Below are 14,634 nucleotides of genomic sequence, written 5' to 3' on the forward strand. Positions count from 1 at the left end.
AGCTCGGCGCCAAGATCTCCGGCGCCGAGCCCTCTGACAGGTCATCCACCGTTTCCAGGAGCTCGGCGCCAGAGACGTTGGCGTCTACCTCGGTGTCAACATCTATGGCGCTGAGCTAAGGGTCCATTTTTTGAATTCTTTCCATCAGGGGTCTATTTGTGAAAAACTTAAAAAAAAGACTAAATTGTAAAAAAGTTACGTACAGCACCCTGGCGCTGCTTTACGACTTGCTTGCAGCAAATACACATATAATATTGGTTATAAAAGAATGTTCATTTTTGGTGAAATATGTTCCCAATGATAACTACGTATATTTTACGCAGAGAAAAGTCAAACTTTACAAATTTAATCAGAAACTATTTAAATCATATACAATTTTAAGATGCAAAACTTGTTTCAATAGATTTGTAGCAAAGAGCTTTTAAGATAACAATGATTTTTAGCAAACAACAATGTATTATAAAAGAAATAATTAATGTCAAATATATTTTCTATTAGTTTTCTACATTCGAAATACAGTTATTATCTATGGACGAAGATTTATTATCTTTTTGTTTAACGTAGTCAGGCATATGATCATGATCTCCTGGAGCAGGCGTGTATGTACCTATACGTACACGGGTACGCATACACATACGGCGGCATACGTCTGCTGCTGAGCCTCAGCAGCTGGGGGAGGGGAGGCCCTCGTCTCCAGTGAGATTTGACGCGAGAAAAGGGGACGCCACCAGCAAGCCAGCCATCCACATTGCACAGGGCAGAGGCAGTCGCGCACACCTTTTCCCTTCCTCCTCCCCTCCCGTCCCCCTCTCCTTCCCGTCCCCCCTCTCTCTCCTCCTCCTCGTCCTCCACCAACTGTGAGAAGGTACGCTCCACGGCCGCCGCCGCCGCCATTAGTGGTGAGGGAGGGAGAGAGACCACAGGGACCGCTGATCGGCGAGCTTTATTTGTACGGTCCCTCGCTCGCTCGCTAGGGTTCCATCCATCGCGCCTGCCGTTCCTTTTCGTCCATGGATCAGAGCTTCGGGAATCTCGGGACTGGAGCTGGTGGGAGCAGCAGCGGGGGCTCCAACTCCAAGGCGGCGGCGGCGGTGTCGTCCTCCTCCTTCCTGCAGCTGCCGCTGTCGATGGCGGCGGCGGCGTCCCCCGCGTACTACGGCGCGCCGCTCGCGCTCCTGCACCACCACGCCGCCGCGGCGGGCGGCCCGGCGTCGCCGCAGCAGCAGCAGCAGTCGCCGTACGCCAACAAGCACGCCGGCGCCGAGATGTCGGCGGCGGAGGCCGAGGCCATCAAGGCCAAGATCGTCGCGCACCCGCAGTACTCGGCGCTCCTCGCCGCCTACCTCGACTGCCAGAAAGTATTGAGCTTGAGCTCCCACCCTGGCTGGCATCACCCCGGTCGTCGGAAAAATCGCATCTTTTTATTTCTTGATTCGTCAAGCGAGATTTGCTTAATTTGATGCGTAATCTATCTATATCTATCCACGCCTGTCGCGTCCTCACGCTCACCCTCACAACATGACATGGTGGCTATGAAATGACGCACGCGCTGTGTGGTTGCAGGTGGGCGCGCCGCCGGACGTGCTGGAGAGGCTGACGGCCATGGCGGCGAAGCTGGACGCGCGCCCGCCGGGCCGCCACGAGCCGCGCGACCCAGAGCTGGACCAGTTCATGGTCGGTCTCGGTCCCATCCCATCCCCGGTTCATCAATCCACCACACAGCAGCCTGCTTGTGCATCGATTTGCAGCGACTCTAACCTTATTCATTCTCATCTCTCTGCCAATCATATCACATGCTCTCCCGCAGGAGGCTTACTGCAACATGCTGGTCAAGTACCGGGAGGAGCTGACCCAGCCCATCGACGAGGCCATGGAGTTCCTCAAGCGGGTGGAGGCGCAGCTCGACTCCATCTCCGGCGGCGGCTCGTCCTCCTCCGCGCGCCTCTCGCTCACCGGTAAGATAAAGATCGCCACATCATCGGATCGGAGGCGGAGCAGCAGCCGCAGCCTCGTCTTGCTTTGCTTTATCTTCTTGCCGCTTGCTCGTTCCCTCCCTTCTCTCTTGCTGCTCCTACATGGCGGTGGTACGGGTGTTTTTATATATACTGGAGTTGAAAGAGGCTTGCCGCATTGGGTATGGTTGCTTCTGGATAGTGGGGGTGGTTGCTCTGGATCATTGCCATTGTGAGCTAACCTGACCTGGCCGCCCTCCTCGCCCTTCCCTCTCCATTACTTTAATCGCCTCCTAATTAAGAAAATCAATTAACCATCAATCAGATAAGCCCCAGCACAGCACGAGCTAATAGTCTAATCACAAAAACATTAGCGACCTGATTAGTCACTAAGTATCCAAGCTTACCTTTTGGTTGGCATCGAGGCCACAGTGAGGCGCCGAGTCGCATGGCCGGGACGCCTCCTCTCGTTCCTCGCCATTGTTTAATCAGGCCTCTCCGCTGTCATTATCCTCTAATTATTATTAATACCTGATGGATAGATCCAGCACAAGCTTGTAAGATGAGATGAGCTCGCCGACATACGCCTCCTTGGCCTTTCTTTTTTGAGTTAAATGTACCAGCCGAACTCATAAGCGTGTGTGACGTAGCTCCATAAACTTTAAAATGCATTTCTAGACCCTTAAATTTGTTAATTAGTGCACCGTCTATGCCAGTGAGGTGGATATTTTTGTTAGGTGGCATGGTACCCTGGCATGTGTTTTTCATTTAACCCCTCGCATTTATTTTTCTCTTAAAAATAGGTCCTTCCTTCTCTCGTCTCTCGTATTGGCAGCGGCGTGTGGATGCACTCCGCGTGGAACCCGTCGGTGGGCAGCTCAAGGGCCTCTCCGACATGCTGCGACTCCTGCCGGCCATCGCCAGCGTCACGCTCTTAGTCGGCAGAAAACGGCGCGCCCGACGTGGAACGAAATCCTCTGCAGTCGCTCCCACCGACGGCGCAGCGTGGTCTGGCCCTCGGCCGAGGCGCCTTCCGTGGCCCTAAGCGAGTTTGAGAAACAGGGGGACTCGGCGACGGTGCACGCGCGGCTAGTTTTGGTGGCGCCGCAGTGTTCCTGGCGACGGGGCCGACGCAGGTGGAGCAGGTGAAGGCCGCCGCCGCGGCGCTAGAAGGGATAGGGATAGGGATAGGAACGCTGGCCTCGGCCGCTACGGCAGCGTAGCCACAATCGCTGGCTCGCGCAGGAACGCAGCGAGGAGAGGCGCCCTGGCGTCGCAATGCGTGGGCCCGTCCGCGCCGACGAGCTCCGCGCGGTCCAGCGCGAAGCGCACGGGAAGCCGCTGCTACAGGTCCACGTCGTGCACCGCCCCCCGACACCTTCATCACGGTGCGTGCGCCCGTCCCCAACTCCGCTGCCTCCAGCCCTGCGTCGCGCCTGCCTCCAGTCCCGTTGCAATGGCTGGGGCACGAAGCAGTCAACGATCCAAGGCTTGGATAGTGAAAGCGTGAAAGGAAAGGATACACACGCAGTGAATATTTCCATTAACCAAAGATCATACTTATAGCGTGGCCTTGAAAATAGGCAACAAACACAAGATAAAAACTATCCTAATTCCTAACAGAACGAAGTTTGTTGCCGTATCGCCGTGATCTTGGCTTGCATGGAGATGGACGTATGGATGGCCCAAGGGATGGCTCCGCGGTCTGGCGATAGGGGTACGGACCGTACGGTGCCGGGTGTTCAGCATGGCGGAGAACTGCGGCCGAGCGGAACCTGTGCGGCGTCGGCCTGAAAAGCATTCGCCGCCAACCTCGGCGTGGCAAGCCCCGCCGTGGATCTGCCGTGGCTTGCCGGCCCCAAGAGCTGCCAACCTCGGCGTGGCGAGCCCCGCCGTGGACCTGCCGTGGATTGTCGTGCGTCCGCGAGAAAGGAGGAAGAGAGCGAGGCCGAGAAGAAATTTGTGGCTGCGGCGATCAAGGACAAGGCCGCGGGCCCTGGCCGGAATCTGGTGAAGGCGGCGGACGATGCAGACGGGCCGAAGAAGGGTCAATTTTTTATAAGAAAAATAAATGCGAGGGGTTAAACTGCTGGTCTGCGGCTACACATGACAATTGACGAGTGACAGCAGCTTGCTTGTGATGTAATTAGTATGTATTTAGGGTTCCAAGGCAGGACAATCCGTCTGTTTCATTTCATACTTTCATCTCTGCACTGGAGTCTCCAACGCCTAGATCGATGCAGCTTCCTGTACTAGCATCTTTTTTTTTTCTTTGCCTTGTGTGTGTAGTCGAAGGTATAGCTGCTGCTACTCGTAGTCGTACTGTAGCAGCGTCCCATCTCACCCGTCCCATACATCTCTTCTTTTCTTGCAGCTCTACTCCTAGGATCAGAGATGCATTGGGAAATGGTGCCATGGCTAATAACCAATTCTTCTTCACCTGTCTCAACTGTACGTAGCAACATTGCCGGCAGTAGGCAGTAGCTCTGCTCTGGCCTGTAGCACGTACTAGTGTGTGCGAGAAAGATGGGTTGGGTTGCAGTAGCAGTAGCAGCGGCAGCAACCCAAAGCCTGTGTGTGCGAGAAAGATGGCCGCCGGCCGCCTGTTTTGCAGCTGGACGTGCAGCTCCGCTACTACAGTGCATTTGCAGATTCGTGTTTAAGGTGCATGCTACACAGAGGTCCAGGGGGAGATCTGTGGAACTGTTCTACCACACTGGCTGTGCCAAGCTGTGTACAGGAGCATAGGCTCATCTAGATATATGTGGGTTGTAGTACATGTTCAGATGTTTCCCACAACAGAAATCATCAGACTTATTTAAAAAATAAAAGAAGAAATCACCAGACTCAGAAAATTAACTGCTGTGGTGCCAGCCTCAGCATAGGATGATTTAGTTTAGTTACACCTGTTTTTGTACTGTGAAATGGTAGGATCTAATTGGATTTGTATTGGTTTTTTGTTTATCGTTGTAGCGTCAGATAAGGAGGTCAATTTAAGATTACTGCATTTGATCCAATAACGGATGCAGGAAATCATGCACTGCTAGAGCTTGTTTTGTGACTAGGTTCAAATTTGCCGTGTATAGTTCTAAGTGTATATTGAGGCCTGTGAACTATTAACTCTCTGTTCCCAAATACAGTACAACTTTAACTATTTCTTGTTACAATAACATTTTTATAAAATTTTCCTAAGTTATGGTTTAATTTTGCTCTGGTTTTTCAACAGCAAAAGCAATAAAAAAATCAAGATCATTTTCATGTGAGTGACTAGTCAGATATTCTAACATGAAGCCAGCAATTAGGCCCTCTTTGGCGCGGCTCCGCCCGGCTCCGGCTCCTCCTCCGCGTGCACTGTAGCAACACTATTTGAGCACTGTAACAAGAGCCGTTTCGGAACCCGAGGCAGAAAATGAACTGAGAAGAGGAGGAGCCGGAGAAGCCACGATTTCGGGCTCCTCCGGCTCCGCGCTACAGCAGCGCTACAGTAGCGCTACAGTAGCGGAGCAGGAGCCGGCCGGAGCCGTGCCAAACGAGGCCTTATTCTCAAAGTTTACAAAAGCTTGGATGTCCACTTTTCCAAAAGTGCCAAGTGTATCTTCTATAAAAATTCATGTACTTAATATTAGATGCTGAACTAGGAATATCCTGGTTCTTCCGTAAAGTTTCAGCTTTTCCACCATTTCTGTTTTAACCATTCGAATAAATAGTAGATCTTATCTTGTGCATCTGATAATGCTTTTTTTTGATGCTACAGATGTTTCACTTTTTATCCAAAAGTTGGAAAGTAACCATTCCTGTCCCAAAAATTCCATTCCCACATGCCCACATGGAGGGTTGTTTTTATGCATTCCTTTTTTATATAGAAGTATTGTTGGCAGGATTGATCATTTCTACTAATTTAGCAAGAAAGTGTATTAGCTATTATGTTAATTAATTGCTTGTTTTTTATTTGCTACTCCCTCCCTCTTGAAATATACAGGATCGAAGTTTGTCCTAAGTCAAAGTATCATAAGTTTGATCAAATCAGCATAATTGGATACACTATAAAAATATAGTTTCATAATTTACCTCTATTTTTCGAAAGGCGGCAAAAGCATAATTTACCTCTTTGATGTGATAAATATTAATGGTCATCTCTATATTTTTGGAAATTAGGATAGTCTGGCTTTGGACAAAATTTGATCCCTTACTTTTTAGGATGTAGCGAGTATTGGTCATCCTGCACGCAAGGTATAAAATTAGCAAGTGACCATTTGGGCTCTGGCTTTACTTTTTGGTATGGATTAATGTATGAAACTAGCTCAAGAATGTTGATAAATGCGTACATATGTGTTCAAGTATAAGTGCACTGCCCACCTTTCCCACATGGCTTAGGATTTTAGGTGTAATTGCTTGGTGGTACATGCAGATAGTATATATATCTGCCTCATTTAGAGGTTTCCGGCAAAGTTTCACTGCCATTTTATCAGAATATAAGCCATGTTTTGTATCTTATTATGATCTCAATTCTGAATTAAAAGCTAATAGTTTATGCAAACCAAATTAATTGGTGTATAAGCTTTGCCCTTGTTTCCCTGCTATCTTGACGCGATGTATAAAATGTTAATGCTAGCTCAGGTTTTATAATTATTGTGATGCATATGAAAAAAAAGAGACTTTAGATATACAAAAAATTAAATAGTATCCATGGGAAAAATGTGTGACAGAACCACAGCTATTCTACTAAACATACACTGCGTACAATTTTTATAGTTCACGCCTGTTGAAAGACCACAAGATATCCCTTTCTGTAAAGTATCTTTCCTGTTTGTTAACAATACATGGAAAAAGGATGCATGAACTTTCCTTGTTGAGTACCATGTATAATATGATATTTTGTTATGATTCCATCATCGTGTGGCCAACAAATCCTGTCACTATACCCTTATTAAAGGATCCACTACTTTTTCTACTCGTCATTTGAACTAAAGTTATGGCCATATATACTACCTCCGTCCCAAAAAGAATGCAACTATGAGTTGCGTGCCACGTAAAGTGGTTAACATTTAACCAAGTTTCTAGTTAACGTTATTCATATTTATGGTTCCGAATTAATTTATTATGAAAATACATTTCGTAATCAATCTAATAGTATTTATTTGGTATCATAAATATTGATATTTTTTTTATCTACAATTGGTCAAACATAAGGTACTAAAACGTGACGCTGTGCTAGAATTGGATTCTTTTGGGGACGGATGTAGTTTCATTGTTTATTTTCAACGTCATTATTCACTTACACTGTGACTGGGATACTTGTATTCCCCACCTGAAAAGTTTATTCATTGAATTACATTGGTCACAGATAAGGATTAATATAAATAATAATTCACTTATTCTGGTGATGTTAGTGAACAATTGTCTGATTTTCTTTATATTTCCATTTCTGTTTTCCATGTGTTCCCCCTTCTTCAGATACATTATTACTTGGAACCTTTCTGTTTATAACCAAGAAAAACTGCTTTGCATCTATTTAGTTTTTCTATGATTATTGTTTGACCTAAAATAGAATATGTTTGATGCAAAATGTATGTATAGAAGATTTATTACAGTTGAAAAGTTTTTACTAGTTCTTGCTATTTTAATTTGCTCCCATTGTTTTCTGATGATTCTGTTATCAATTTTCTCTACAAAGTAGTGGTGAGTAGCGACATTGCATTATTTCATAGGTGTATCATGTAATGACTGGGTAGGTTTTTGTAATGACAGGGCACAAATTTGTGGTCTTCACATTCTTGATTTCATCTGGTCTTGTTTGTCTTATTGTTTCAATCCTATATTAAAAATCCTTATCCTACCACTTCCATTGGCAATATTCTACTAATTGCGACTGTAGCCACACTATTGCTGTTCTAAAATTCCACTGTTCGACCTACCCTAGCATTCCAGAACGGATATAATTCTTTACATACAGTTATGGGCTCTCTGATGTGCTCACTTGATTGGTAGCAGTCCAGCATGGTCGAGACTGAAATACTTTGAAATTTTGACTGAATAAACCTCTGGACTGAAAACATGTGACCAACCAAAAACTAGTTTTGTCTGCAGATGGTAAATCAGAAGGGGTTGGCTCTTCTGAAGATGACATGGATCCAAGCGGCCGTGAGAATGACCCACCGGAGATTGACCCGCGAGCGGAGGACAAGGAGCTCAAGTATCAGCTCCTGAAGAAGTACAGTGGCTACTTGAGCAGCCTCAGGCAAGAGTTTTCCAAGAAAAAGAAGAAAGGAAAGCTCCCAAAGGAGGCCAGGCAGAAACTGCTCCACTGGTGGGAGCTGCACTACAAGTGGCCTTACCCTTCAGTAAGATATCTCCCATACCTTATTAATTCTTGCTCATATGTATAAACACAATACCATTGTCTGTCTGTATTCGGTACAATGACAAAAGGATAACAGATATCCGTGACCTGTCTGCAACGTTAACACTACCTAAGAATTATGGAAAAATAGTGAGGAAGAATCATAAACTGAACCTGCATGTATAACATTGTTACTGAAGTAATGTTGTTGGAGCAGGAGACGGAGAAGATTGCGCTTGCAGAGTCAACAGGCCTGGACCAGAAGCAGATCAACAACTGGTTCATCAACCAGAGGAAACGGCATTGGAAGCCGTCAGAGGACATGCCTTTCGTGATGATGGAAGGCTTCCACCCACAGAACGCAGCTGCGCTGTACATGGATGGCCCGTTCATGGCCGATGGCATGTACCGCCTCGGTTCATGAGCAGCCGTGGACTGGACTACCATTGGACCGTCGAAATGTTTCTGTGTACCAGGAAGGATGCGTTGCAATGCAAGGACATTGTTATGGAATTTTTGTTACCGTTTACCGCTGATTGCCAAGGGGGGTCGGTTGGTCGCGGTCGCTCGCTCTAGTGTCTATGGCTTGTAGTTCTGTAATGTTGTTAATTTCCGCTTGACGGCTTGTAATCTAGGTGTATTTCGAACTTGATTGTCCGTGCAAGTCCCCTGGTGATTAATTCGGCATGCAGTCGCCTGTTTGTATGATTGTATGGTTCAGATTTGTGGAACATGCATGTTAAAGGCGTGGCCTGTCTGAATAAAAAAAGATGTCTTGTCCTTCAGCAGATACATACTACATATCGATGGTTTTAATGAACGGAGATGGTTTTAATGAACATCTCCGTTCTGCATTCACTTCTTTATTTGAAGTTCTGAAGATCATGCATGTCGTGCTGGCGTTTCTTTCGTGGATCTGAATGTGGTACTGCATGTCTGCATTGTGTCTGCAATGCTATTCTTGTGCTGGCTGTACTATACTGCTGCTGCAGTTGGCTACTACACTGAATTGGGCGTCTTTCTTCCTCAGCCTTCCTGTGAAAACTGTCTTGCCTGATGAATGCTGATAGCATGTGGATGAGAAACTCTAGCCAAGAAAATAGCCTAAAAACAAAAAAAGATCAGTCAGTCAAAGATATGGAAAACAAATAAATGTGGTAGTGTCTGCATTGTGTCTATAATGCTATTCTTGTCGTGCTGGCTTCTGGCTTCTGGCTATATTATACTGCTGCTGGAGTTGGCCGGCTGGCCAAGTAGAACTGGCCGTCTTTCTTCATCAGCTCTCTTGTGATAAAGTTCTTGCATTCTGCTGAATGCTGATAGCATGTGGATGAGGAACTCTAAGCCTAGCCAAGAGGTGCTTACATTACCTACCAAGGTTAACGATATCTCAGTGCGTAAACAAAAAAACTAAAAATCTTCAGTCAGTCAAAGATATAGAAAACAAATAAACAGGATTAAAAGTGGATCATCTTTTTGTGCAAGGGGGCATGGGGCAAAAAGATTTTCAAAGGCAGTAGGGTCTGACGGTAGAGAGGACGATCAGAGGAAACATGTATGCATATTCATGGCAGATTGGCAGTACCTCTGCAACGAGATTGAACAGTGTCCCGATCATGGCGACCATGTACAAGATTCCGCGGGAGCAGTGCCCGTTCCACGAACGAATCAATGAGACGAAATGCTCTCCGGCAATCACTGGCGTACGTTATTGCAGCGTATTGCCCGGAGAATCATTCCGCTGTCGCAGTGGCCACGGACCTAACCTAACCAGAAACCATGGATCCATCCATTCATGTTCAGGTGTACAAGATCCCTCCCATGGCATGCATGAATGTTGGCTGCGATCGAGCAGTTTGTTGGAGTGAGCTGTTTGCTTTGTGAGGAAAGGAAAGATCGGGTGGCCACTGCTGCCCGGTTACTGTTTGCTACTGCTTCAGTTCAGCTCAGTTCAGTGACGCCGAGATGCTGCGCTGCGCATGACCGTTCGCTGATGCGTCGCCGTTCATACTAGGTGCTGACGATTTTTTTATTTTTAGCCCTTTTTTTGAAAAATTTTCACAAATATGTCCCTGAATTTTTTTTTTAAAATCTAGACCCTTAGCTCGGTGCCAGAAATTTTAAAATCTAGACCCTTAGCTCGGCGCTATCGATGCTGGCGCCGAGCTAACATGTCTCAGGCTCTTGGGCTCGAAACCAACGTGACGGTGATATGGTAGGAAGCTCGGCGCCATGCACCCTGGCGCCAAGCTCGGCGCCGAGCTCGGTGACAGGGTGACTGGCGCCGAGCTTGTGTTTTAACCCCGGCCTCAACCTTTCTGCCCGAGCCTTCTTCCTCTTATTTCTCCTCCCTCTCGGGGTTTTTCTCTCCTCACTTCGCCCTACCTTACGAATCGACATATTGGACATTGGAAACTTTGATTTGATCCGTATATCTTCGAGAGCAAGGTATCCTCGCCCCCCTCCTAGTTTTTTCGCATCAATTCGGTATATATTAGCTAAATTTTTCAACCTAAGAATCATCATTACTTAGGGTTTCATTCAATTTTTAATATTTGTATTAAACCTAGGTAACCGTAGCATATGTTGTTATGTTTTATGGGTTCATTGTTTTGCATAACATTGGAAACCATAGGTTTAGGGTTTAATGTTAATTGCTTTCGGTTCTTAGAACAAAATTGGTTATATTGTAGTTATGGTTCTCATTGACATTAATTTGTGATGTTTTGATTTTTATTTGTTAAATTACATCCGTTTTGTTTGATGCAAAGAAATATATCGGGAGGAGTTTTGGCGAAAACAGGGTCGTCCTTGAGAATTATACCCTGACGCATCTAGCAAAGATGCCCCCGTCCCTCCTGACCTCCCTGTCCCTAACTATGACTGTGGTTTTCTAGCCCACGTGTTTCAATCGAAACATCCGAACACAGCGGCGCATTGCTTCTACACATGCAGTCGTTTTAATGTAAGAAATTATTTCCATTATCTTTTTTTCTTTATTTGTGTAAGTATGCTACTAATATTTTGTTGGAATCTCATTGTGTAGAACCATGAGAAGTGTTTTTTCTTTCAGTGGATCGACGGTGCAGACAAGTTTGACCCTAGGTACCTTCTTTTTGCCGATTGATTTAGAGGGAGACATCCACGTGAGCACTTGAAAGGTACTAATGGCTAGAGGGAGGTGAATAGCCTATTAAAAAATTTCTACAACAACATTTAACAAACCGGTTAGATAATTATGAGGCGAAGCAAGTATTGCGCTAGCCTACAAAAATGCAAGTCACCTACCACAATTCTAGTTTCTATTGATTTTAGCCACACAATTACTAAGGCGCTACACTAAGTTAGTGTACTCTCAAAGGCTAACTAAAGAGCCACACTAACCAAACTAACAAGCTCTCATAACTAGCTACACTAAAGAGCTTGATAATTAGTTTGCGGTAATGTAAAGAGAATGAGCAAGATGGTTATACCGCCGTGTCGAGGAGTGAACCGATCAATCACAAGGATGAATACCAATGAAGACCAATCACCTCGAAATCAAATGATAACACAATGATTTTTTATCGAGGTTCACTTGCTTGCCGGCAAGCTAGTCCTTGTTGTGGCGATTCACTCACTTAGAGGTTCACGCGCTAATTGGCATCACACGCTAAACCCTCAATAGGTTGCCGCACAACCAACACAAGATGAGGATCACAACAAGCCACGAACAATTTACTAGAGTACCTTTTGACTCTCCACCGGGGAAAGGTCAAGAACCCCTCACAATCACCACGATCGGAGCCGGAGATACTCACCAACCTCCGCTCGACGATCCTCGCTGCTCTAAGACGTCTAGGTGGCGGCAACCACCAAGAGTAACAAGCGAATCTTACAGCGAAACACGAACACCAAGTGCCTCTAGAAGCAAACACTCAAGCAATGCACTTGGATTCACTCCCAATCTCACAAAGATGTTGAATCAATGATGAAGATGAGTGTGAGGACTTTGGCTAAGCTCACAAGGTTGCTATGTCAATGCAAATGGCCAAGAGAGTGAGCTTGAGCCGGCCATAGGGCTTAAATAGAAGCCCCCACGAAATAAAGCCGTTGTACCACTTTACTGGGCACTGCTCGGGGTGACTGGACGCTCCGGTCAGATCGATCGGATGCTAGACCTCAGCGTCCGGTCGCCCGATGCTTGCCACGTGTCATCGGCTTCAAACGCTATTCATCAGATCTCAACGGTCAAGTGTTGATCGGACGCTCTACACAAACTGACCGAACGCTCCAGCACCAGCGTCTGGTCGTTTCCAGTAAGGTACCAACTGTGACCGGACGCGTTAGTTGGATCACGACCAGACGTAGGACCTCATCGTCCGGTCGATTCTAGTAAGCTTCCACGCGTGACCGGACGTATCTGATCAAGCCCGACCGGACGCACCCAGCATCTGGTCACACACTGTCTCTTAGTGTGCTGCCACGTTAGTGCGACCGGACGCAACCATCCAGCATCCGGTCACATCAATGCCAGCGTCCGGTCGAAGACCGACGCTGCGCGTCTTCAGCAGCAACTGACCGGACGTGCTGGTCCATCCGAAACCAGCGTTCGGTCACTGCATGACCAGCGTGACTAACTCCTTTTCAACTCTATCTTCTTCACCCTTGCTCAAATGTGCCAACCACTAAGTGTATCACCTTGTGCACATGTGTTAGCATATTTTCACAAACATTTTCAAGGGTGTTAGCAATCCACTAGATCCTAAATGCATATGCAATGAGTTAGAGCATCTAGTGGCACTTTGATAACTGTATTTCGATACGAGTTTCACTCCTCTTAATAGTACGGCTATCAATCCTAAATGTGATCACACTCGCTAAGTGTCTTGATCACCAAAACAAAATGGCTCCTATCATTTATACCTTTGCCTTAAGCCTTTTGTTTTTCTCTTTCTTTTTTTCAAGTCCAAGCACCCGATCATCACCATGGCATTGTCATTGTCATGTCATGATCTTCATTTACTTCACCACTTGGAGTGTGCTACCTATCTCATGATCACTTGATAAACTAGATTAGCACTTAGGGTTTCATCAATTCACCAAAACCAAACTAGGGCTTTCAATCTCTCCCTTTTTGGTAATTGATGACAACCCTTTTACAAAGATATGAATTGAAATTCAATTAAATCCATGTTGCTTGTCTAAGCATATTTACTATGTGTAAAAAGATATGGACAAGTTTCATGAACCCAAATGGTAGCAATTGCTCCCCCTACATATGTGCTAAGAGTTTGGATTGTAGAGAGAAGCTTCTTGTGAGCCTTTTTCAAGCTTCTTGTGAGCCTTGCCAGGCTTCTCATGGGCTTTCTCTAGCCTCTCATGAGTTGCTTTGAGCTTATCAAGGGCTTGCTTAAGGGCTCTTACCTCCTTATTCAAGCTCTTGCATTCCCTTCTCTTAATGTCAAAGTGTTCTTTAGCATCTTCTAGCATGTCAAATAATTCATCCTTAGTAGGTTCATCATCATCACTATCACTATCATTTTCATTATCATGTTCATCATCACTTCCATCATCACAAATTTATACCTTAGTGGCCTTAGCCATGAAGCACGATGGAGTGTCGAAGAGAGAAGGCTTCTCATTGATAGCAATGCTTGCAAGTGCCTTCTTCTTGGTGGTATTGTCTTCATCACTATCATCATCATCACTTGAGGAAGCATCATTATCCCACGTGACCACATATGAACCACCCTTCTTCTTCTTGAAGGTCATCTTGTTCTTCTTCTCTTTCTTTTCCTTCTTCTTGTTTTCTTGTCATCATCTTTGTCACTATTATATGGACATTGAGTAATAAGATGATCTTTGCTTCCACAATTGAAGCACTTTCTTGACTCTTCCTTATTCTTGGATGAAGATTTCTTTCTTCTAGCATGGTAGCCCTTCTTCACCATGAACTTGCCAAATCTCTTGACAAAGAGAGCCATCTTCTCATCGTCATCGTCATCCCATGAACCATCATCTTCACTTGATGTTTCTTGCTTTGCCTTGCCCTTGGATGATGTGGCCTTGAATGCCACACTCTTCTTCTCATCTTTCTTCTCCTTCTTTTCTTCCTTCTCATCATCATCTCTATATGTATCATCGGTCATTATATCTCCCAACACTTGGTTTGGTGTCATGGTGTCCAAACCACTCCTCACTAGAATAGTGACCAATGTGCCAAATCTTGAAGGTAAGCATCTCAAGAACTTATGTGAGAAGTCCTTGTCCTTCACCTCTTCTCCAAGTGCTTTGAGATCATTGACAAGCACTTGAAGCCTATGGAACATCTCCGGCACACTCTCATCCTCCTTCATTTTG

The 14,634-nt window shown here is 45.7% G+C and overlaps 1 protein-coding gene across 2 annotated transcripts; it reads left to right on the forward strand.

Annotated features, from left to right (window-relative positions):
* Window positions 1-766: 766 nt before the first annotated feature.
* On the forward strand, window positions 767-9,077 carry LOC136541389 (homeobox protein rough sheath 1). 2 transcript variants are annotated; one of them, XM_066533234.1, is made up of 5 exons: window positions 767-1,358; window positions 1,564-1,674; window positions 1,808-1,955; window positions 8,028-8,293; window positions 8,510-9,077. In XM_066533234.1, the coding sequence occupies exons 1-5, from the start codon at window positions 1,011-1,013 to the stop codon at window positions 8,714-8,716; spliced, it is 1,080 nt and encodes a 359-aa protein (XP_066389331.1). In that variant the 5' UTR covers window positions 767-1,010; the 3' UTR covers window positions 8,717-9,077. The 2 variants fall into 2 exon arrangements, with proteins under 2 accessions (XP_066389331.1, XP_066389332.1); XM_066533235.1 differs by having other exon boundaries at window positions 772-1,358; window positions 8,040-8,293.
* The last annotated feature ends 5,557 nt before the right edge of the window (window positions 9,078-14,634 follow it).

Source organism: Miscanthus floridulus, chromosome 3, assembly GCF_019320115.1.
Source record: "Miscanthus floridulus cultivar M001 chromosome 3, ASM1932011v1, whole genome shotgun sequence".
Classification (NCBI taxonomy): Eukaryota; Viridiplantae; Streptophyta; class Magnoliopsida; order Poales; family Poaceae; genus Miscanthus; species Miscanthus floridulus.